The 25,949-nt window shown below is 42.4% G+C and overlaps 1 protein-coding gene across 1 annotated transcript; it reads left to right on the forward strand.

The window, feature by feature from the left end:
* Positions 1-7,916: 7,916 nt before the first annotated feature.
* On the forward strand, positions 7,917-25,166 carry pik3cd (phosphatidylinositol-4,5-bisphosphate 3-kinase, catalytic subunit delta). Its single transcript, XM_080497010.1, has 22 exons — positions 7,917-8,070; positions 8,908-9,136; positions 10,392-10,624; positions 10,975-11,151; positions 12,031-12,186; positions 12,957-13,046; positions 14,134-14,355; positions 17,219-17,315; positions 17,626-17,756; positions 17,851-17,901; positions 17,973-18,140; positions 18,275-18,396; positions 18,472-18,615; positions 18,753-18,852; positions 18,947-19,113; positions 19,209-19,318; positions 19,552-19,630; positions 19,732-19,899; positions 23,295-23,418; positions 23,662-23,807; positions 23,901-24,033; positions 24,488-25,166. Exons 1-22 carry the CDS (start codon positions 7,930-7,932, stop codon positions 24,623-24,625), a joined length of 3,126 nt encoding a protein of 1,041 aa, XP_080353136.1. The 5' UTR covers positions 7,917-7,929; the 3' UTR covers positions 24,626-25,166.
* The last annotated feature ends 783 nt before the right edge of the window (positions 25,167-25,949 follow it).

Below are 25,949 nucleotides of genomic sequence, written 5' to 3' on the forward strand. Positions count from 1 at the left end.
GGTTATTTATACACACAGTGAAAATGTCTCCCATGATGAAGGAGTTTGTCATTTAAGTGAAGAGACTGTGATTGTAATCCTTGCAGAAGTTTACTGTATATTTTGCCGAGGGGAAAAACACACGTGTGAGACCAGGCTGCAGTCTCGCTCAGTCTCGCTCAGTATCACACCACCTCGTTCTTTATTAACTTTCAGAAGTTTTCAGTCACATTTTATTGCACTTTCGGCGGTTCAAAGGCAACAGCAGTGTATAATCTTGCCCAGAGTTTCTGTTTCATGTTACCAATACTGTAATGTGTGGAATACTTGCCTCTTCATAAATAATCAAAGAAATTTGTTTTTTGTTTTATGCTTAAAGAAGAAGGTTGTTTTTTGAATAATAATTTTAGTTTAATAGATGAAGGAGGAGACACCATTCACAAAACTTTTGTGATTATTCGACCTCTTTTTCAGGGGTGTAACCTTTTGGATGCACCACTGGGATTGCTGTTCAGATGTCTGGTGTGCACATCCTGGCTGCTGGATCCTGTGCTGGCTAAATCCGTATCTGTATCATTGTAAATCTGTGTCATTTAACAGACCCTACAAGACCACAAGAGGGCATGCAATCTGCCACCAGTGTTCAGCAACGACCAGGCCCACACTGGTGCAAGGATTTCAGAATTGCTGGTCCAACTGGGGAACCTTGTCAAAAGGATAAAGTTACATTCTCCAGTCCTGCTCATTAGATAGAGAATGGACTTCACAAAGGCTTTCCAGAGGTAGAAACAGTGCATGCTGTGATTCCATCTATTTGCTAAGCTGAGTGGAGAACCCCAACTAGTATCTCCACACACGTTATGTACCAAAGAGACATTTCAAAGTTTCCTCGTGAGAGTTTTAGACTTACAAGACGGACATTGTGCCTGTACGGATGAGACGGCGAGTCAAAACAAAAAGAGATGTAGCAACACTCAGCCAGCTACAAGTCCAAGCATTGTACAGTCAGAAGAGCTAGTCCCTGTTAGTTGCCCCATGAAGGAAGCTAAAACCATTTCACCCCCAGAGTTGTTAACAGAGCCAGCAGAACTGAAAACAGGTGGAGTTTCCCTGAAAGGCCTCAGTGCAGAAATAGCTTGGATTAAAGAGAGCCTCCAACAGTCGATGATTCAGTCCCAGCCTTGTGCCCCACCTGCATTTAGACCAGTGAAAGACCCCCACCCTCTTGTGCCATAGCAGCCAATTTACAGACATGTATTTGAAAACATCATTGGGGGGGGGGGGCAATGTTGACTTTAGTTATAGGTATGAAACAATTATTTTAGCTCAATTGATCTAGAACAGTCTGGTTGGTATAGGTAAGTGATGATCATTTAGAGTTCAGATCCGTTGAAAATCTTTGGTTTTTAAACATGTGATGAAATCTTCCCGAAACCAACAAAGCCAGAGATTTACAGGAGGAAAAATAACTCGGTCCAGTGTGAGACAAATGCCACCAGGGGGCGACTTAATCCTACTTTACAGCTGGCAACAGTTTCAACTTCAGATACAAAGATATTCGACAAAAACATTCTCTGCTGGAAAAATATATTCAAAGTCGTTGTAATGGACCAAACACTTGCAGTGCAGAGCAATGTGAATACCAACCCCCTTCTCACCATTAGTGAAAACACAAGTGCACACCATCTGACGTCCTGTCAGCCGGAGAAACGTTTACATTGGCAAATGTGAGCTATTTAATTGACTTTCAATTTGAGTAAGAAAACATGAGGTTTCATTCATGGAAGGAATAAGAAGAAATCCAGTTGCACTTGTTTCATGGATTTTCGCTGAATAACCGTCCAGGCATTGGACTACAAAGCTGGATTTTCTCCTATTGATTTAACTCCAGGGATTAAGCCAAGTCCTTGATCATCTAAAGGCCTTGAAGGATTTTGATAAATGAAGACAAATCCACAAACATTAAAGACACGTAAAAAACAGAAGGACACCCCTTTAGCTCAGGTGGAAGATGAAGACAGAAGAATTAAGTGAGAAAAGGACAAAAGCTTGGTGCAGTAAAGGTCTTCCAACAGTGTTAACCTATAGCAGCTTCGTGACTATACGCTTCAATGAATCCTTTTAAGTCTGATGTTAAAACTACGGACTGTGTTAGCCTCAACTGAAACTACAAGCTGATACCATGAGGAAGGAGCTCCATGGCTGAAAGCTCTGCCTCCTGCTCTACTTTTAGAAACGCTAAACCGTCAATACGGCAGCACCCTGAGAACAAAGCGCTGTGATGGTAGAATATAGGACTAATGGCCATTTGCCATGTGACAACACCTGGTTGTTCAGACCCATGTCTTCAGAGAAGAGTTTAAAATTACATGATTACACAGGAAGTCAATGAGGAGAAACGAATATATATAGAAATAGCTCTCGTCTCCAATTGATATGCTCCAGGAAGGTTTCTCGCTTCTTGCTCCTCCAAAGGGGCCATTAACAATATGAGAGACGTTTCCTCAAGGAGACAAGAGGAATATCTTTCAGATTTCTTTTGTATAATAAAATATCGTTACATGTGTTGTGTGGCTACTGGTCCATTGTGTACCCAGGCCCTCGCCTATACATTGGGGCAAAAGAAGTATTTGGCAGCCACCGATTGTGCAAGTTGACTCACTTAAAAAGATGAGAGATGATGTTTCCACTTCCCATGCTTCACAGTGGGTTTGATGTTCTTGGGATGCAACTCAGCATTTGTCCCCCTCCCAACACGGTGAGTGGCATTTATACCAAAATAGTTCTATTTTGGTCTCATCGGACCACATGACATTCCCCCAGTCCTCCTCTGGATCATCCAGATGGTCACTGGCAAACTTTAGACGGGCCTGGGCATGTGCCGGCTTAAACACGAGAGGACATTTCGGGCGCTGCAGGATTTTAATCCATGGCGACGTAGTGTGTCACTAATAGTAACCTTTGTTACTGTGGTCCCAGCTCGCTTCAGGTCATTGACCGGTTCGCCCCCGTGGAGTTCTGGACTGATTCCTCACCGTTCTCAAGATCATTTGTAAATAATAATAATGCCAAATACTTATTTTACCCATGAATTCACAAATAAATTCTTTTTTTTTTTTTTAAATCATACAATGTGATTTCCTAGATTTTTTTCACATTCTGTCTCTCACAGTTGAAATTTGTATCTATTATTTCTAGCAAACCACCAGATTGCATTTCTTCTTATAATTTTTTGGTTTTCTCAAACAATTTAACTTTATATGTTCAAAAATGTCAAACATGAAAGATTTATGGAATTGTGTGGTGGGAAAACTCCCATTTTGCTGCTGAAAATCCAGGAAATCGTCTGAGGATGAGGGTGGAAAAGGTACGCTTTATAATGAGCTGTTTTAAACTTGTAGCCTCTCCTGTACAGTCTTGTTCATTCTTGAATTGTAACGTCGAGTTACTTCTGAAGGTTGATTCATTGAAAGGCCATGAAACTGTCACCAACGTTGCACACCCAAAAGCAAACTGAAGATCTCCATTTGTGGCTGGAGTTTTCAGGAATCGTCGTTTGCGCTGCGTCGTAGATGTGTTTATGTGTAAATGGCCCAGACGCAGAGAAATATCAGTTTTTTTTTCAGATACCCAGGTGTAAACGTGGCCTAATATTGATCCTTGTGAGCTGAGAACATTGAACACTACGCCACCATGTGGCCAGGGAAGAACAACACAAATACAGAAAAGAGGAAGGGGGGGGGACTAACATCCGCAAACCCTCACAGCTTTGAGCACATTATGACAGGACAGGCTGAAGGACACTCAAGTTACTTCTCTCTGTGCATTTAACTCAAGTACTGCCACTACTACTAAGTGAATTTCTTTTTTCCTTTCATTGAGATGTATTTGGAACTTTTTTTAAACGTACAATAAGCAGCTCGTCCTTTAATATATAAAATGGGATTATATCTTGGAAAAGCTATTCAGAGAGAAAATTCATCAAAAATCGGGAATATCAATTAATAGCAGAAAAAAAAGAATCTTAATGTGTCAGCGCTTTTTATGTTTGTTCCTTTAGAGCCTGACAATGTGATCACAGGATGTCGACATCTTTTTCTGGATCACCTCGAAGACCTGCGGCTGAGACCGACGGTAATGAACAGGTCACTTAATGTCAGAGCAAAGCATCCAAATTGAAGAAAACAATTTTTGGTGTTGTGGTTGTTGTTGCCCTGATTAAGTTCTTGTTGGTGGTCACGCCCCAAAAACACTGTGCTTTACAACAACTGCTTTACTCTCACTAATTCATGTTTTGTTTCACTGTAATGTTTTCACTGACAGGTACAGACGCCAGTGTGACCTAATTTCTTTGACCATGGTGTATAAAGCACGCTTTAAGCTTCAGTTCCATGATAGCACTGATAGTTTTGTCAGCGTCAACTTGAAGAGAGCTTCAACATGACACCCTGTTCGTGGGCAGCCTGTGTCGGTATGCTGAAAACATTTCACTGATAATTCGGGGCTGAAAGGGTGGGAAGCATGTTCATGTTGTCAGTCTCGCCGACCTGGCCGAAAACAAAAGTTTCTCTTCTGCACAGTAACTTCCTGTTTTCACCAGCGAGTCTGAAGTTAGCTCACAAAACACAGGTCGTGTTTTTCGAAGCACTCGACGAGTGTCTGGCAGGCCTCGAGCTTCTAAAGGCGTCAGTCAGCGGGTCTTTTTAGACAAAGGAGACCACTGAAGCTCAGATCGTTTCCATCTGCGGACCAAACCAAATAGACACAGGCGCAGAGCAAATATCCAGTCTCTTTTATTGACCCGTTTCGTGCTTCATCTGAGACATTCCCTTTGAATTGAGCAAAAACAAACTCATCGCTTTTCTCCTTGAGTCGAGTGAGAGTCAAGAGTTAACTGCTCTATTTCCCTTTTTGTACAGTAGTACTACTGTGGTTTACGTTCCACTTCCATAAGTGTGGTGTCATTGTTGGCTTACTGCTGCAAAGCAAAAAAAAATATAGCCGGTTTCACCGTTACCACGTGGAAATGAGAAAAGGGGAAGGAAGGTTTCCATCAAATGTTTTCACTTTCACTAACAGACATGTGACTTTTTCAAAAGTAAAAAAAAAAAAAACACACACAAAGATCGCCTTTATTTGTTTTTCACAGTACTAGTCTGAATTAATTCGATTTTTATTGATAAGGCTCTCGGATTAGTTGTTTTGTTTTGGCATACTGTAGTGGACAACCAGAAAGAAAAGCATAAAATGTGTTTTTCAGTCTTTCACAGAAGCCTTCAATAGCTTTAATACATTGATCCCTGCCAACTTTGATTACCGGGAGAGACAATCACACACTCTCATACATGCCCTACAGGCGGTTTAGGGTAATCAATAAACCTCTCATGCACTGGGGTACCCAAAGAAACCGACACAGGCACAGGGAGAAGTTGCAAACGCCACACAGAAAGACCGAAAGCTCAAATCGGGCACCTTCTCTCTAAGAAATGAGACTACTAACCACCACACCACTGTGCAGCACAAATAGATCATCCTACATCATCGACATGTGAAGATGAAAACGTAAACAACTACTACTGCGACAATATCGCAGTGTCCCAGCATTCTAATGGATAGAAATCTGAAAACATACCATGTGAACAGCTAAGTCTTTTTGCATAAAAGAGTTCGCTCCAGCAAAGTGCTCACATACTTTATGTTTGGGGACAATGCATTAAACAAGAAGTACACTTAATGGTAATCCGATAAATCTAATCCAACAAGCCCCAGCCACAGCCTGAACACACCTTCACTTAAAAATGTTTTAGTTTTTCTGACGGGGACCTCCATTTGTGTTCCCATGGTGACACGAGCCCCCAACGGTTTCAGGGTTGTTGTTTTTTCCCAGTATAGAAGAATAGGCACAGACAAACACATTGTATACAATAAATGCTCTGATAGTGGCTGGATATTGTTTATTGCCAAAAAAAAAAAAGGGGGAACAAGACAGAATAATTAAGGGGAAGATGGAAAAAGCAGGAGAATGTGATGCTTCAGTGGAAGAGGCGAAAAGGGCGGACAGGATAAAAAACAATCTATAGGAGCAGATTGAAAGTCAGAAGGATAGATAATTAGGTTTACCTTTATTGATCCATCTTGGGGAAATCAATTCTGCTCATTTAATCTTAACTACACTTGGGGTATTCGGGAGCTGATTGGGGGTCAAGGGTCATGCTTAGGGACCTACAGTTGTTTCAGGTCAGCTGGAGTGTTCAATCACTTTTCTTTAAAAAAAAAATATTATTAATATTGATTCCACAAAACATCATCCCATCAACAAATTTACCTCGCGTGTACACGTTTTTCCAGTCAATCAGAAAACTGACGTCGAATTGGGGAGGTGGTTGAGAAAAATCAGGAGAGGATCAAAAATTAGAAGAAATTAAAGTTTCGATTATATATATATATATATATATATATATATATATATATATATATATATATATATATATATATATATATATATATATATATATACAGTATATTTATTTGTTTGTTTTATTTATTTATTTATTTATTTATTTATTTTAAAGGGTCAAATAAAAGTATTTTGTATAGTTTTATGGGAAACATAAAAACAATTGTATGTTTTTATATATATATATATTTATTTGTTTGTTTGTTTGTTTATTTTTTAATTTTTATGTTTCCACAAAACTATACAAAATACTTTTATTTAACCCTTTAAAAAAACAAAAACATTCACCTCCTCCTCAGGTAGGCGCGGAGGAGGGCGGGCTCTCCGAGGACGCAGGTTTGCTTCGGTTTCACTTCGCCTCGAGCGGAACTTTTGTGGGACGGTCCCTGGGCCCCGCGGTGAGCGTGAAGAGGAGACGAGGCTGCGCGCAGCCGCTTTCACCGAGCGCTGGCGCAACAACATGAATGACCGAGGCAGGGACACACTTCACCGCTTCAACACGAGCCCCGCTCGCTCCGCCTGAGCCGGATTCATCGCGTCTCCCGGGACGGTGTCACCCGGTTCTACCCACCCCCCCCCCCGGGGTCCGGATCGGTCACGGCAGCGCCGCCGGAAAGGGAGACGCGTCTCAGCGGGATGTTCCAGCCTCCATCTTCACCGCGGAGATGAGCGGCTTGTAGGCAGCTGACAGGCGAGTGTTCGGCGTTTAACAGGTTGGCAGCGCTTTCGCCATCATGTACAAGTTTTACTCCTGACAGCGCAGCGCTACCTGCAACGTCGGATTTCTCTCTTGCTCGTGCGCAATACGTGTCCATGTATAACGTGTCCTTTTAAGATAATATTTCTAGAGCACTTTGTTGAAGAATCAGGTTTATTCTCACACATGTCACCTTACATATGTCATTAATAATGCGGAGAGTTTCCCATTTTACCTCAATCAATGATGTAGATTATGAAAATTACCTGCGAATTGTTTACCAAAAAAAATAAAGTTTTTTTTCTTTCATGTGTGTATCCTCTTCACCTTATGTGACCTTTGAGGAGGATTTCCTTTCTGACAGAACATTGAGTCCATATTGTGGCTGTGTGAATTATGAATGAAGTGTCTATCGAAGGTGACAGCGTGCAGATTAAAGACAAACCTCAGTGCAACAGTGTCAAATTCAAATTTAGTACATTATTTAATAAACTGTGTTTGATTAAATTTGCAGAACAGACAATGGATTGGAGGGAAGGCGATCGGGTGCAATATATCAGTTCAGTCATTCACTCTGAATGACAATCTAGTACAAATACATCATCAAGGCTTTTGGCAGCAAAATCCACACACACACACACACACACTGTTACACAGGCTGCATGCTCACTGCACACACATACACGCTGTACTGTAGTGGATGTTAATAGTGGACGTATTAACCCCGGCTGTGCTTCTTCTTCTGGTTGTTGCTGTGAGCAGCGGAGGAGCCGACAGTAAATGAGAGGCCGCCACCATGCCCCCGGGGAAGTATGGGATGCAGGAGGAGTGGGAGAAGGAGGGCGATCAGGAGGTCGTCATGGATTTCCTGCTGCCGACTGGGATCTTCCTCAAATTCCCAGTGTCTCGAAATGACACCATCAAAAACATCAAAAAAGTAGGCGGTCTCCCAGAGATCTACATGTATCTATCGGCGCCTGCTTTCTCAAAGCGCACGTATGGCCTGTTTGTTTCCCCCCCCGTTCTAGCACCATGAGTAATGCGATCACACACTGCAAATGTATCTATTACAGGATAGCGCTGTGCTTCTAATAGACTGTAATTGATTGAGTGCAGCAAGGGCGCCGTGGCTTCGATGACCACAACTGCAAAATGTTGTTATTTACTATATTTTACTGAACGATGCTTTTAAACAAATTGGTTGACTTAATACCTTCCTTCAGACATTAAACTGATTAAAATGCTGCACGGTACAGACGATGCATCGGGAGTATTCGCTGTATCTGAAAAGAGAATTTGGGCTCCGGCTCGTCCTCCGTGGTTAAACACAGCCCAGATCTCTGCCGGAGCACATCTTCTGTTTGAAGTGTGAGCGTGCAGCTGAATGTGCCAACAGCTCTGCCACTTCAGGCTGTTTTGATTTAGCTCTCTTGAGTAATGATTCTTTTGGATGCTGTTAAGATGATTAAAAGACCCAAGTGTCTCTCCGGTGATGCGGATTCGCCACAAATTTCAGCTCATGCTCAAAAAAAACCCCCACTGAGGTCATTTTCTCCGCCTGCTGATTAGAGAGAATCAGACGTTTAGATCTTCGCCAGAGCTTCACTTCACACTTTAAAAAAAAAAAAAAAAGGTCATTTTGCACGTGTCCAGGTATTTCTCAATCGCTGTTGGGATGTAGCGTGTTTTTTAACGCGACTCCTGCTCGAGAGCGCACGCTTGTACACAGCCGGCCGTAAACCTCCAGGCGCTCCGCTCTCGTCTCCCGTTTCAGATGGTCTGGAAAAACGCCAGGAGCGAAGCCCTGTTCAGCGGGCTGGGCGATCCCGACGGGTACGTCTTCACCTGCATCAACCAGACGGCGGAGCGGGAGGAGCTGGAGGAAGAGTCGAGGCGCGTGAGCGACGTGCGGCCCTTCATGTGTGTGCTGAGGCTCGTGGCGAGGGAGGGCGACCGGGTGGAGAAGCTCACCAACACTCAGATCAGCCTGCTGATCGGCAAAGGTCAGGAACTCATGTTGAGATGTTTACTCGGTGATGAAGGCGTCGTTCTGAATAGGAATATGTCGATGAAATGACTGCACAGCAGATTTGTCTCGTGACATCACCTTGTAGCGGCTGGCCCTGAGGACGCCGTCCTTAGAAGTCTCGTTGTCTGAATAGAAGACAACAGAAAAGTTTCTTTGCACATTATTGAATTCAAATGGTGAAACTTTTTGGTGAAACTTTTCCATTTGTTATAGACAAACTAAAAGCATTTCAATCATTTACAAAAAACCAAAACATTTCTTTGATACGTTTTAGCTTATAAATCATAAAAATCAAAATGAAGTCTTTCAAAATATTCGAATAGTTCTGATCTGTTTTCACTCGAATTCAATGCTGAGAACTTTTTGTCAATACAAATAACGTGCAAAACAATTGATCTTTTGGCCATTTTCCTGTTTCCTTCTGCACCTGAATGATGAAACTAGAACACTGAGTGGCGTTGAGCTTAAACACAGAGCTTAAAACGGTTCCCAACACTGGACAGGCTGCGAGTTCTATGAACTTCTATAAACTCACTTGTAAATCCAGTCAAAGACACAATCCAACTAGCTAAAGCAGGCCATTGTTCATGTCAGCTCATCTGACAACTACAAGGTGCAACATCACACAATTGAATCTAAAGTGCTGTATTATTGTATTCATATATTCAAATCACTTCAGTGTGCAATGATGCACCACGGACGATGCTGTTCTGAGGCTCCTCTCCACCCATACTTTTATGAAAACGTTTGTTTCAATGATCATTTGCAACCTAAAAAAAAAAAAAAAAAAAGCCTGTGAGGAGCTTCAGTTTCTTTCCCAACCAGAAAATCAACCGTGACATCTCGCACTGCATGAATGAATGGTTTTTGAAAAGTATATTATGTAGGGATGAAAATAATCTGGCTGTGTTTGCCAATTGAACCATTGATAAACTTCCATCTATGTTGTATAACTAGTGTCCAACTTTGGGTCACATAAAATCACACACACACACACACCACTTTAGGCAAATTACAGTCGTGATTTTAGACTGAGGAAACCAGAGAACTTGGAAAAACTCTTTATTTAACTTAATTTAACTGGCAGTCTGTAAGTCATGTTGTTCAGTACATTTCAGTTTAATCAGAAAGTATTCCGCGTTTGAAAGGAGAAAGTGTTCCACCTCTTGTATGATTGTTTATTAAATTTTTTTTAACGTATCGTTTAAACGATTACCATGAATTTTCAGGTCTTCACGAGTTTGAGGCCCAGAAGAACCACGAGGTGAACGAGTTTCGGACTAAAATGCGCACCTTCTGTGAGGAAAAGGCTCAGGAGCGCCAGAGTCTCCCCTGGCAGCAGTGGATGGAGTACAGTTTCCCTTGCGAGCTGGAGCCTTGCTGCTCTCCGCCCGGCTGCGGGAGCTCGAGAACGAAAAACGCCAAGAAGATCTTCATCAACGTCAAGTTCGAGGCCAGTGAGGTGAGTTTGAGCTGCTGCTGCTGCTGCAGCTATCCTGAGTCATATAGTCGCGTTGTTAAAGACAAATCAAATCAAATGATTTGCCATGACGGTGCAGCTGCAGGGAACTCCTCAAAGAGCACTGGAAAAAGAAAAAAAACCCTGTACTTTAGATTTGTGTAAAGACACTCTGGAGAATGAAGTAAATGTGAGACTCTTTTGAAATTCCCCTCCGAAACCACAAACACAATCTTCACTGGAAAAAAAACAACGTCCACACACGCAAAAGTGACACTTTGCGTGTTTTTTTTTTTTTTAAGAAATTGCCACCTTTCTTTGAAATGAAGCTGTGTGTGCGCCTGCCCTCATAGGAGAGCTTCATGCTGCAGCAGGACCCCCAGGACCTCCCAGTGGCTCTGATGAAGAGCGCCCTCAAGAAGAAGGCCACCGTGTTTCGCTCGGTGCGGCAGGAGCCCGAGGACTACACGCTGCAGGTCAACGGGCGCTGGGAGTTCATTTACGGGAAAAACCCGCTGTGCCAGTTCAAAGTGAGTCGCCGCAACGCGCCCTCGCACCTGAGAAGTGCCCGTCCACGTGAAAATACGGCCTCTTCCCTTGTGGAGTTTAATGACCCTTGTCGTAAACCATAAAGCATTTTAACATTTTAAGTTACGTTTACACGAAGTTCCAGCTCTTCGTTGCAGGATGTTTCCCCACAACTTTGCAAGAAATGATAGTTTAAGGTGTTTTCGCTCAAATTTATGATTATTCATTTTTTTTTCTTCAGTTTTCTTGGGTCTGCGTGTCTTTATTTTGGAGTTACTTTTCTCTCCGAATATAATCCCCAAGATTCAGACCAAAGCTTGTTCCGCTTCCTCACATTTAAGTGTTTTTATGTTCAACGGTCCTTCTGGATGGGATGCAGAGAAGCAGACTCTCACGAATCCAGACAATCAGATGGAGTGAATTATTTTCCAAACAGCCGCTTTGTCTCCTTTTCAAGGGAATTCAAACCTTAGATATGTTTCTTTGTTTCAAAAAAAACAATTTAAGGACGGAACTGTGTCCCGTCATGCGTCACTGCGGGGGGTTATTTGGAGCAGGTGGTCGATATTAACAGAAATCTGTCAGATCGGGGGGGTGTGTGCGTGACGATGTTTGTGGCAAGGGACTCTGCTCCTGATTTCAAATCTGCGGCGACCTGCCGGGAGGTGACTCATGGTCGGTTGAGCAGCCCTGCAGAAAGGAACTGCATCCATCCACACGTAATGAGATTTTGGCTGCATTAACCTACGGCAAATGAGTCAGCCTTCAGGAGTTAGCCGGGGCTCTCAGAACACTGGGAAATATCTGGGAGTGAATTGTCTAATGGCCATTAAAAAAAAAAAAAAAAATCTGTTCCTTCTCCATCTTTTATGTTCCCCTAGTACATGTTCTCGTGTTTGAGAAATGGCCAGAACCCTCATCTTACCCTGGTGCATCACTCCACCATCAGTAAATATCAGGAGGAGCAGGGAAGGATGTGCAGCCAGGTGTACAAGACTCGCTCCCTGTCCAGACCGCCTCCCCTGCCCCTGAAAAAGGTAAGACGTCAGCCATCTCTCATTAACAGAGCAGCGATTTATCCGTCGTGCCTCTCTCTCTCTCTCTCTCTCTCTCTCTCTCTCTCTGTCTCTCTGTCTCTCCGTCTCTCTCCCTCTCTCCCTCGCATACTTGTTCCTCAGCCAGCCTGCGGACTTTGGCACACATAAAATGTACAGTACAGTGTAGATAATTGACACGTCTGCCTGCGTTCACTGCAGTCCAACACCGAGCAGATCACGGTTCAGTGACAACGCCAGGCTCAAAGATGTCATACAAATGTGTTTTAGAAGCATGAATAATGCAACTTGTGTGCACGTTCATGTCATTTCACGAGAAACGAACAGCCCTTTGTTCAACAGTAAGACAGAAAGACATCTGGTTGCATCTGAAAATAAAATATATCCCAACGCTGTAGCTACAGGAAAATGACCAATACTGATTTCAAATGACTCCAAACTGCATAAACCACAGAAAAGTCATTGCGAAAAAGAATTAACTGGTTGCCTTTTCTCCGTCATACGACTAAATGTAAGCAATGGTGATAGTTTCATTTACTTTAACCAAATAATTCAAGTACTTCAAGCACCTTTCTTTAGTTTTCTCTTGGTTCCTCTTTCGTTTCTGCCTTGTTGTGCATCTCTTATTTTGACCTGTTGCCAAACAGGAACCCGTGTCGGGACTTCCAACTCCAATGAAAGCAGCCAATGCAGATGTAAATAACCAGAGAGAAGAGTCACTTTTTTTTTTCTCTCTCTCTCCTTTTTCGCAGCAGAACACCTCGTCTCTCTGGTCCATCAGTGAGGCCTTCTCTATCCACCTGCTGCAGGGCAGCCGAGTCAACGCAGACGAAGGGATGAAGGTCGGTGTGGCTCGGCGTGGGCTTTGCCCTCATTTCACCACTCAATGAAACGTGGCGTTCGCTTGTTTACTAATATCTCCAATTTCACTTGTAGGAGCAGCGGTAGTTTTGAGGTGTAAATGACAGGGAGGTCACATGGTTCCAGACCACACGTTTCCCATAATGCATCGAGGCGGTCGGTTAAAACTTAAAAACAGGAAGTGGGGAGGGCTTATCTGGTTTTTCACGTCTCATTCTGAGGCCTAGATTCTAAGAAAAAAAAAAAAAAAGGCAGACTTCGTGCCTCCCTCGCTTTCGGATGCACTTCTTTTTTTTCTTCTTTTTTTTTTAGATACTGCTTGCGTTAGATTACTATTGCAGAAAAGTCCTGAGCTGCCTGCAAAAAGTCCTTCGTTCTTTCTAAAATTGAGTCAGAAAAAACAGTGAGAAGGAGAGAAATCTGTCACGGCGCGTCTGCGTTTTCTAATTCCGTTTCATAACTAACTGTGTTACTCTTTGGATGGGTTATTAAGTGCAAGCGCACTTCCGGCCCGCTGCCTCAGTGCCTCATAACTCACGGCTAATTTGCCCTGTCACATAATTATCAGTCATGTCTGCAGTTGGCAGGCCAGAGGTTTGAAAACACACCCGGGGGGGGGGGGTAAAAGCCACTCGTATATTTTGTAAATATAGATTCAGACTATCTTGATTTTGGCAAAAGACTTAATGGCCGTACTATATTGGATTATGACTCTTGTGGTTGTTTATCATTTTGGAAGGACCCCCCCCCCCCCCCCCCCCCACCCTTACCCGCATAGCATTGAAAGGTTTCGGAGGGCTGCTCATGTGATGAATGTGCAGACCCTTTGAGTCATAGCCTGAGTGACACAGGAAACTCTGAATCATCTCGCAAAGTCTGTGAATCTTCCACAAACAACCTTCCACTCGCACGCGCGAAAACGTCTCCAACTTCCAAACCACATGCCATCCCCTTGTCTGATCAAACCCCCCCCCCCGTGTGTGTGTGTGTGTGTGTGTGTGTGTGTGTGTGTGTGTGTGTGTGTGTGTGTGTGTGTGTGTGTGTGTGTGTGTGTGTGTGTGTGTGCAGCTCGTGGTGCAGGCTGGTCTGTTCCATGGGAGCGAGCTGCTCTGCAAAGTGGTGACGAGCTCGGAGGTGACGGTGTGCTCCGAGCCTCTCTGGGACCAAAAGATGGAGTTCGACATCAACGTGGCCGACCTGCCGCGCATGAGCCGCCTGTGCTTCGCGCTCTACGCCGTCATTGAGAAGACCAAAAAGCCCCGCGGCACCAAGAAGAAGAATAAAAGGGCGGTGAGTTTTTGAGGCCTCGCCGTTGAACTTTGCGAGCAAGCGGGGCGGGGTGGGTGGGTGTGAGTTTGTTGGCAAGCATAAACAGATCTGTTTCCTCTCCAGTGTGTATCGATTCTATAGTCGGTGTGTGTGTGTGTGGGTGTGTGGGTGTGTTTTGCCGCTGCGTTGGTTTGTGCAAGTGTGTTCAGTGGCAACGCTGCGGTTACCATTTCATCCGCTTTAAAGCTCTTTTATCTGCGCATCAGTCTGAGGAAGGAAGGCGTTGGCCATCGATTTCAAGGAATTCTAAATTCATCGTCTCCAGTGACCGTCATGCACCATCACACTCTGGCCTCTTCTGGGGACACTTCCATTTTTTTCTGCGATAAACACCAAGTCCACGAGTGAGCTGTCAAAACTTCTCAACAACTTCCTGCAGTAAGCTTGTATAGCTCAATTAACGCCAGTGCTTACAGGTAGTGTTTTAATATTTAGGCCATAAAAATGACATGCACTGGAGGAGCAGATTATTTAAAACCCTATTTAACCCCGATGAATGCAAAGCAACCTCTGAAACATGCAGTTCTGACTGAAGTCGCACATGGGTCATGTTTGAACATTCAATTATCTCAGAAGATTTTAAGTAGCATTTAATAAGTACTTTGCAAAAACAACAACAACAAAAAAAAACTTTTTTAAAGTTATTTTTAGATATAAACTGCAATTGGTAATTTTTCAATCTAATCGATATATTAACTTTTGATGTGTTGTTTTTTTGTAAACATTTCAAATCATTTCGTGGCAGCCCACTTCAAGAGAGCACAGCTAAAAAAAACATTTTTTTTTTCCTTCAAACAAACACTTTTATTTTTTGTGTTGATTACAAATGAAAATGGCTTGTTTATGGTTGGATTTTCCGTTGTTAAGGCAATGACTCATCTAGATCTCTTAAAGTATAAAGAGTATAAACTTCCTAGCTGATTGGTGTGAAAGATTCTTAAAAAACAACTATCCACTATTTCTTTTATAGTGTCAGGCGAGATGGATCAGTTTGACAGACTGATGTGAAGCACGTCAAAACACAACTGTGTGTCCATTGAGCACAATGAAGCAGGAGCTGCATGTTTATTTTTCATCAACTTCACTAAATCTGGAAACCCTACAAAAGCAGAGTCTATATTGGTAGTGAGTACAAGTTAAATTGTGTATTTCAGAACTGTCATTTGGTTAATATAGTTAGTTTGGAAGAAATGTTGAATTTATGAATACTGATGAAAGGTCAGTAGGTTTGAACATCGGTCCAAAAAAAAAAAAGGAATCCGTTGCATTTTAGTGTAAAACATATTCATCGGTGGCTGTACTGTTTCAGTTGAGACGCATATAGCTGTGAGCTTTTTGATATTTACAGTAAAGAAGAGCACTTTTATTACGACCGTGACGACGTGACACTGTCGGCTCGGACAATTTCATTGCAGCAGCAACTAATGCAAAAAAAAAAGTTTTTCTTCAGTGAATGTGGTTTCAGCATGTTTTTGTTTTTGAGTGCTATTCACAGCAGCTGTGAGCAAAAAGCATGAGGGCAGACCTCTGGTTTGCACCAGGTGTGTGTTTCATGGGCATCGAGGCCACTTCTCCTTTCTGGGCCACTTCTCTCTTCTTCTGCCTGGAAGAGAAGTCCTGCAGCCAGAAGACACCACGACTGACGGAAATGAAGCTATTTTAACGCCGGACATGTTTATCTGTGTCGCCACTTTTTTTTTTTTTTTTTTTTTTTAAACTAGGGGCTTTTGGCTGAATCAGTTTTTCACACATTGACTCGGTGGACGTCGTTTTTTTTGTTTTTTTTCTCCGACCTATTTGGAAATTCACTTGAGCTCCTATAAATATAAAAAAAATGCTCTCTGGTATCTTTTTTAACTTTCAGTGGAGATTTTTTGTCTTCGATACATGTTTTTTTTTTCTTTAATTCATTGAGTTCTTACAAAAAAAGTCAAATGATACTCCGAATATGTCATTTGAATACACATTAACCTAAAATATAACTTACAAACGGAGTAAATTAGTTTCAATTCTTTATCAGGGAGGTTCAACATTTCTTCCAAACTACAATAATTCAACGAAGGTCACAAAATACGAGATGTTTTAATATTTGCGCTTATATGTTGTTCTCTACTATTGGTAAAATGTATGAAAATACCCGCTCCTCACAATAACAGAACGCGATTGTGTTTTGGCAAATTTCCAGTGCCGAGGATTATATTCTTTTAAAAACATCCTTCGGCCACAAATTGAGAAATATGTGTTACCTTGGTTTGTTTTTAGCAAAGGTCAATGGGTTTGATGATGTAAAATAGTGTTTTTTTTATTATTACTGACTTTGAAAGGTAAATAAAGTGTAAAGATTTTTTTTGATCAGTGGAATCGGAGAGTTACAGAGAGGAAAAATCAGTTGCATCAACTGTAATGTAGTGGCAAGTGGTTAACTTTGGCCTGATAGCGAGAAACTCCCCTGTTCAAATCCACGTTAGACTTGGAGGCGTCTCTGTGTGGAGTTTGCATGTTTCTACTTGTGCATGTTTTTGTCTTTTCTTCACAAAATTAAAAAAAAAAAAAAAAATGTATTGGACGTTACTTCGAGGTTCGACTTCAAGACATCTGAATTAAAGAATGTTTGGATGTAACTGTGCAAATATGATTTAACTTTGTCTGAAAACTGCTGATGCCAGTTTAGAAAGTGATTTTTTTTTGTTTTAATTTGTTCTCACTTTTCAATGCCATTTTTTATTTTCCACTGTTTAGGACATCATGTTAGACATTGTTAATCGCCACAGATGGCCAACCGAACAAATCTCATCCTGCTTCTCTCTGTGTGCGTCTCTTTCAGGACTGCCCGATAGCCTGGGTGAACACCATGGTGTTCGACTACAAGGACCAGCTGAAGACTGGGGAGTTCCTCCTGTCCACATGGCCATCTGTACCCGGTACTTTTGAGCCTCGCCTCTTGTCACATTTCCTCCTCTTCACAAGCGGCTCACATGTTCACAGCCCTCCTCCACAACGTTTGGCGGCCTCACATGTGAGGTCTGAAATACCCCGGAGGAGCATGTGGCCGTGCGTTCACGTGTTCCGTGGCCGCCCATGCACGCGGTCGCCTTTTTAAGACGTTGAAATGCCCGTTTGTGGAGGTTAAAATGACTTCTCTGATGCGTTGGATGAATGTTAATAGTCGCTCCTACTTTTAAAGGGGGACATGCAGCGTGTTCACCATTTCCCATCTCGTTTACATCACAGATGATAAAAGTGAGCTTTTGAACCCGATGGGAACCGTGGAGAAGAACCCGAACGTGGACAGCGCCGCCGGACTCCTCATCCGCTACCCCAACATTCGGCCTCACCCTCTCTATTACCCTCCGCTCGAGAAGGTACCGACACGCCAGCGCATACTGAGAGTTTATCATCTATGCAACAATCCGCCAAAAAAAATAATAATAAAAAGGAATCCGCCTCTGCTTTCAGATTGCTGATGTGGAGAAAAACGTTGCTCCAGTTCTTCCCACTAAAGAAGAGGTGAGAATTTCTCACAAGTCACAATTAAGGTTATGTTTCCACCTCATTGTTGTGAATTTGTTTGGCTGTAGTACATGAGGCTAAAGGAAATCATGGACAACAAGAACTCCACGGAGTTCTTCGAGGACGAGAAGGAGCTCCTGTGGAAGCTCCGCACAGAGGTCCGCGATCGATTCCCGGAGAGTCTGTCCAAGCTGCTCCTCATCACCAAGTGGAGTAAGCGCGAGGACGTGGTTCAGGTATAAACAAAGACCCACGGAGAGTTTTTTTGGCAGTCGGGATGACGTATCTGTTCGGCTGCTGCATTCTGCAGGAAGTCAATGCAGCTTGCGCCTTAAAAATGTTCTAAAAGTTCTGATTTGCTTGTCCTCAGATGGTGAGTCTCCTCAAGAACTGGCCAGACCTCCCTGCCATTCATGCCTTAGAGCTCCTAGACTACAGTTTTCCAGACCCGGCCGTCCGCTCATTCACCATCAGATGCCTCAGGAAGCTCAGGTGGGAACATATTTACCGTCACGTTTTAGCGGGAACCATTGCATCAGAGGTCTTAAGAATATTGTTTGCGCACAGTGACGATGAACTGCTCCAGTACTTAATACAGCTGGTCCAGGTCCTCAAGTACGAGTCCTACCTCGACTGTGACCTCACCACTTTCCTGCTGGAGAGGGCTTTGTCCAACAAGAGGATCGGACACTTCCTGTTTTGGCATCTCAGGTGAGATGCAGTTTCTTCATAAAAAAAAAGAAGAAAAAGAAAGCCAGGGTGTGTGTGGCTTTTTGTTTTACCGGACAACGTATGTGTGTGTGTGTGTGGGTGTGTGTGTGTGGGTTGTTGTTTTGTTTATTTTGTAGGTCAGAGATTCATGTGGCATCTGTGGGTTTGCGTTTCGGCCTGATTCTGGAGGCATACTGCCGAGGAAACATCTACCACATCAGGCTCTTAACCAAACAGGTAATTGCACGATTAATCACACCACCTTCCGGCTCCACACTTCTCTGTTGTTTTGTATTAAAAAAAAAAAAATCTCTTGTTTGCTTCCACTCAGAATGAGGCTCTGGGCAAAATGAAGGCCTTGAGTGACATCGTCAAGTCGGGGTCCCAGAAGATGACGGCGGAGGACTTGAAGCTGTGCATCAGACAGGAGTCGTACCTGGAGGCCCTGTCAGACCTGCTGTCACCTCTCAACCCCAGCGTGGTCCTGGCTGAGATCTGGTTAGGATACACACACACACACACACACACACGCACACACTTCGTCTTCGATATTACCATGTGTTAAAAATGTTGTCGTTTTTTTGCTGTTGCAGTGCAGATAAGTGCAGATTTATGGACTCCAAGATGAAGCCACTCTGGCTGTTGTATAAGAACCCCTTGGCTGAAGGCGACATGGTCGGCATCATATTCAAAAATGGAGACGGTGAGATGCGAGAGAGTCCAAAACGCACGTTGCCATCGCGACAGTTCGAGTAACGGCGTACAGAGAATACAGTGAGACGAGGAAATGCTGGGACTTTAAAGGTGGTGGTGTGAAACGTCACATGTTAAATTAGAACGTGTTGTTCCTCTTATTTATAGGAATTTTAACGATCAAAAACGGTAAAACTGTTCTGATTGGGATCATTTATTCGATTTTTCTACTCGTCATTTTAGATCTTCGGCAAGACATGCTGACTCTGCAGATGATCCGGCTGATGGAGAACTTGTGGAAGAGAGAAGGCCTGGATCTGAGGTGGGGGGGGCTGCTTCTTCCCAAAAAAAAAACCGTAGATGTTTTTCCATAGAAACACTCTCTCGCTGACCTGATGTTGTTCGTCCTCCCTGCACCTGAAGGATGATCCCATACGGCTGTCTGTCCACGGGGAACAAAATGGGACTGATTGAAGTGGTGAAGAACTCGGACACCATCGCCAATATACAACGCAACAACAGTAACAGTGCCGCGACCGCCGCTTTCAACAAGGACGCCTTGCTCAACTGGCTCAAGTCGAAGAATCCCGAGTGAGTACGAGGAACCTAAGTGTATGTAGGACTGAAAGCCGTCAGTGAGGGGGGGGGGGAAACTTTACGTGGAATGATTGATGATACCTCACAGAGGCTAAAAAAATAATGTAGGACTTAAGGAGGGGTAAAAGTGGAAAACACTGACTTAAGTTTTTCAATTAAAGTAAAGTAAAAGAGACCAGCGATGCAGCTGTGAAGCAACATATTAGTAATATAAGCTTCAGAGATTGTTGCATTTTTGGTATTTGGCTGATTTTCAAGACATTTCACTCTATATTGCACATGAAGGTGCTGGAAAAATGTCTACTATTGGAGTAGGACTACAGTTTAAAATGTTCAGACAATTTCTTGTAGACTTTTTCAGAATGCATTTAAACGTTTTGCTGGGCAAAAAAGAAAAAATTGAGTTTACATTATTTAAATGTTGCTTTATTTCTAATGTTATTAGTTTGGGTCACACAGCATAAAACTGAGCTGTAGGTTAGTTCTGTGGGCGCAGAACTAAAATCAGTTTGATGCCCTTGTTTAAGACAATATCCTTCAGAATTATAGATAATAATAAATAAACGTTGAAACTACAGAGCAGACCATTGTTTTTCCAAGTCGATTGTAAAATAAGATAATAAATGCGAGTGTATTGCTGCTTGGTTTCTTTCGTTGAAGAAAATGGTTATTAATATTGTGTTATTAAAAAAAACAAACAAAACAAGTGCCGTGAGGGTTTCGATGTTCGCTGCTTCAGATCTCCTGGAGGGATCATCTTTGACGAAGAGAAAACGTGCACAACACATTTTTCCGGAGGGCTATTTGTCACACTTGTGTATTGTGGAGGTACCGGTACTACATACGTACACCATCTACCCCACAGAAATAGTTTTGGGTCTTGTTTTTTCACACTTTCAAAATAGCGCGTTCAAAAATATCCCACGTCTTAATCGGCACTCATTTAATCTCGACTTCTCTTTTCCTCGTAAACAGTTTTTACCTAGACAGGCCAATTACATTGGTGTTCTTCTTCTTCTTCTTAATAATCTTCCTGTTACTGTTGATCTTTATCAGTTCCTCCTTTTTTATTTTTTTGGAATAAATCATCTTCTTGTTTGAGTATTTTCACTGGGGTTTCCTACTGCAGATCAACTTTTTCTAATAGCCTCCGTCGCCTGTATCCTCCTTCCTCACACCACCAATCACCTGCATGTCCTCCTTCACTGCACCCATGGATGTCTTCTGTTTTAGTACCAGCTTCCTCTACTCTCTTCGTCAATTTCCTGTTCTTCCTTCGCTGATGTATACCGACTCCTCCCTTCTAGCAGGAGCTCTATTTGCACGGACTCTCAGCAGATCCATTATGGGTCTCATATTTATGATCTGCTTAACCCTGAATTGTCAAAGGTTTTCCACCCTCTCTCTCTCTCTCTATCGATATTTCAGTTTAAACATTTCGCATTAGAGAGGCTCATCGGAGGCTACATTTTGTTTGTGTACTTCCTAAATTCTAAGTCGCCATTCTCCAAGTACAATAACAAGAAATAAATGAAGAAGAGCAGAGGCAGATGTTTGATGTCTTGACAGCATTTTCGATGAACTTGCGGCACATAAAAGCCCCTGGTTGGTCTCATATGTCGGAAAAGTACACAACGGTGTATTGCGAGTCTGAGAATTAATTCGGACACCGTGCAAGTTGTTGTTCTTGAGAAGCTCTGGTTGTTTGTTAGCTGGCGATATCAGACCACGGAGGTTTGAGTCCATTGTGGAGTATTGTTGAGTTCCAGACGGCTGAGAGCTGCCGGCTGAGTGTGGCTTGTGTTTGAGGGTTGTTGTTTTGGTTTTTTTCCCAACAAAAGTCTGGCTGTGCGGTTAAGAATGTCGCCAAATGTCTTCACTAATTTAATTAGTTCTTTTGTTTTATTCCCCTTTTTAATTCAGCCGATCGGTGACCGAGTAGTCCCACAGTTTAAAAGCTCACGTCACGCATTCCCTAAAATAGAGCTCAATAAAATATTCACAACAATATCAATACCTATGACACCTGCAAATGAAATTCCAGAAATCACTTGGAACGCGTGTACTGCTTTTAGGAGTACAATATCTACAGGATATGACTCTGCCAAACATTTTTTCTCAGCTATTTTGGCATTTTATCAACATCTGAAGAATGTTCTGAGCAAACATTTTTTGTGAAAATCAATTTTTTTATGCAGATTGGGAAGGTGAGAAAAAGCTATTCTAGTTTCTTGCAATCTACAAATTTGCCAGTAGATGCCACTAATCGCACACAGTGTCTGTCCCTTCAGGTCTATGTGAAAATAGTGTGCCTTTTCAGCTCAGGTTGAAAATTGATACAATTTTCTTTTACAAAAGACTGATGACACACAATACAATGGCGGAAAAAAACTTTATGTTAATATTTTGAAATTACCTAGCTTTTCCTGAATGAAATCGTCATGTGATACAGTGTGCACTCACACACACACACACACAGGCCCAATTATGGTATTTTACATATTTATTGACCGCGGCCATTAAACGTTCGCACTGCTGCTGGAAAAGGGAAGTGAATCCTGGATTTAATGGCTGTACAAGATGTACTTTCACTGGAGTTTTATAGTTCTTGACCAGGGCTTCACAATAGTCAGGAGGAATTATGGATGACTCATCCTTACAAAGTTGCTCCAGCTCAGCTATATCCTAAGGATGTTTGCTCTGAGTGGCTCTCTTAAGCTTATTCCACAGAATCTCTCCGAGATTGAGGTCTGGTGGACCATGACTAAGCAGCAACAAAATGTTTTGGTTTTTTTTGTTTTTTTTAAATGAACTCTGTGGTTTAGTGGTTTAGGTGTGATTCCTTGTCTCGCCCTGTCAACGTGTTACAATATCCTTGGTCAAGACACTGAACCCCAAGTTGCTCCCATTGGTGTGTGAATAAGAGTGTGAGTGAATGAGTAAATGTGACTGGCTATATATAACCTGAACAGACTGCAGCAGAGGTCGGATGCACAATATTAAGTAAAACCGGCCTGCGTTTTTTTTTTTTTTTTCTACTGTTCAGCTATAGTTGCACTCAAACACCAAAAAATTGTCAGGTAGTGTTTCTGGAACTGGGGATATTATTTGGCTTGAGGGGAGACTGCTAACCAGTAGATCACCGGCCCCCCCAGACAAGGTCTGAGAGAGTGCCAAATAGTGAACAGAGAATATTAGCTGTATGCTCCTTGCAATGGTAGACCATGAATTGGTGGTTATTAATCAGCCACAGATCACAGATATTTCATATTCTGTTAAAATAACCCTAACAATTTGAGCTTATTGGAAATTTCACAGGAAAACAAATGTCAGAAATTTGATCTGCTCATGCTTTACTTCTTTCTGTGTTTTGTTTTCTCCCCCACCAGGGACAAACTTGATCAAGCAATAGAGGAGTTCACGCTGTCTTGTGCCGGCTACTGTGTAGCTACTTACGTCCTGGGCATTGGAGATCGTCACAACGACAACATCATGATCAGAGAAACTGGACAGGTTAGGTTTGCTCCGTGTTTGAATCGCCATGTACCAAGTCACTCCAAAATATAAGCCACATAGATTCCTTGATCCTTCTAAGGTTGTTAATAGTTTGTTTAGCTTCATGTTCATAGCAAGTGATGAGTTTTATTAATGATTTTCTTTTTCTGACATGTTGGGCTGAAGTCAATCACATCACAAACCCAAAGTCACGATTCATGACCAACCTTTTTTTTTTCTTGTTTAATGTTTGCTCTTTAGTTGTTCCACATCGACTTTGGGCATTTCCTGGGAAACTTCAAGCGGAAACTCGGGATCAACCGGGAGCGCGTGCCTTTTATTTTAACCTACGACTTTGTGCACGTGATCCAGCAAGGAAGGACAAACAACAGTGAGAAATTTGAGAGGTGAGGACATTTTCTGTCACTCATTAACAATTTCAGCGCATTTAGACCCTCCGGGGGTACGATTCAAATGACAAATGTGCGCTTTTCCACCAGGTTCAGGGAGTACTGCGAGCGAGCCTATAAGATCCTGTGTCGGAACGGGACGCTGTTTGTCAACCTCTTCGCTATGATGAAGGCAGCGGGCCTCCCTGAGCTCACCTCCTTTAAGGACATCCAGTATCTAAAGGTGTGCAACCGCTCTTAATGTTGATGTTTACGTCGCCTGGTTTGGAGGGTGTGGCACCGCTTTAAAGGCTGGAAGCCGAGTTCAATTCTGGCAGAGACGAAGATGCTGAGACGTTCCTTGAGAGTTCAGGGATAAAGCTGGAGAGGCGGGGCTGAGATGGTTCAGACGAGTTAGTGGATCTATTAAAGAAGGGGTGCTGGGGATGGAGCAGGCGAGGAGGACCTCAGAGAAGTAGTAAAGAAGGCTATGGGGATGGTTGGTGTGAAAGTAAAGGAAGGGGGATATTAAGGGAGGCAGATGACCTGCTGTAGTGACTCCTCAAGGCGACAGCCAAAAAACAAGGAAGGCATTTTCCTTTATTTGTCGTGTGTTTTTTTTCTACAGAAAGTAAATATGACTTGACCTTCAATATCTTTTTTTTTTTTTATGTTTTTTTTGTTGTTGTTTTTTTAAGGATTCCTTAGCTCTGGGCAAATCCGAGGATGAAGCGCTGAAGAATTTCAAAGTGAAGTTCAATGAAGCTTTAAGGGAAAGCTGGAAGACCAAGGTCAACTGGATGATGCACTCCCTGGCCAAAGATAATAGACCATGAGGAACCCCGATTGTATAAACCCAGAGGACCAGTTCGGACCTGAAGACCGAAAGAAGACTTGTTGTGTATGCTATGGATGGCATTTAAAGACGGACCTTATCAAATGTTTACATTTCACTTGCCTAAATGTGGTGAATTAAAAAAAAAAAAAAAAATGTCGGCATCCAAAGACAAAGAGAGAATCCTGGAGCATAGTGAATGGAATCCTTCGCGCTCGTCTCACGTCGATGGAAGATTGTCTTTGCAACGGGGACGTATCCACCCACACGATTAATGTATTTTTGATTCCTTGAACTCGCTACTTGAAAACCACTTGCTGAGTCACAGAAAACTCCATTGCACCCATTGCATTACTCAGCAGGGAGCTGCAAACAACCCTGTTTACAACCCTGGACGGCTGTATCACTTCCTCTTTCAATGGCATCTTTGTTTGCTGGTTTTTTTTTTGTTTGTTTGTTTTTTTTCCTTGTACTTTATTTAATTTGGTAGTTTGGAAGCACTTGTAAAGCCATAAAATGTATTTTAAATATATGTATAGTGTTGTATTTTATTGCTATGACATTGTTGTGTAATATTGCCTTGAAATACAATATGTTGCCTTTTGTAGTGCCAATTGACATGAACGATTGTCAGATTTACAATGTGATTTCAAATGAGACGGTATAATATTTAACTTTGATACCACGCCGGTGGATGAGGGTGCACATTTCACCTGAAGACACACTCTCACTCGTTTCTGTGTTTATATGGGAAGTTTGGTGCTTCTCATATCCATATGTTAACTGTAGTGTTGGAGCCTGTGACTCAGAGCTTAGAATAAAGAATTGAAAGAGCTGGAACAAGCACACTTGGTTCTTGTGAAATTAAAAGAAAAAAAGAAACAGCCTTCCCACCAGCTTTACTGAATTTGGAAGAATAATAGTGAGTGTTGGAAGTGCTGCTAAATTCATATTTCCCAAAGTGTGAGCTTCAGAAGGTTCAAAGCAGCAAGATTTTTTTTTGCAAAGAAATAAAGATAATAAATAAGTTGCAGGTAAACCAACAATTTTATGAAAACACACATTTCTCATACCGATTTTATTTTAAGTTCATCAGAGACACATTTCAGTGGTAAAACCAAGAAGTGTCACAACAGTTGTAGGCTATTACCATAATAAATATTTAGGTTGGATTAGGAATCAATATGGTTTTGGCTCTGTAAGGGGGCCTCATATCTCTTACACTTTCAGAACCTCTGTTCAAGGTGGATTTGGGCCAAGCTGGCGCTATCTGCACATTTCCTTAACTCACATATGGCTAAGCATACCATTTCTTGGCTGCAGCG

Source organism: Blennius ocellaris (assembly GCF_963422515.1).
Source record: "Blennius ocellaris genome assembly, chromosome: 5".
Classification (NCBI taxonomy): domain Eukaryota; kingdom Metazoa; phylum Chordata; class Actinopteri; order Blenniiformes; family Blenniidae; genus Blennius; species Blennius ocellaris.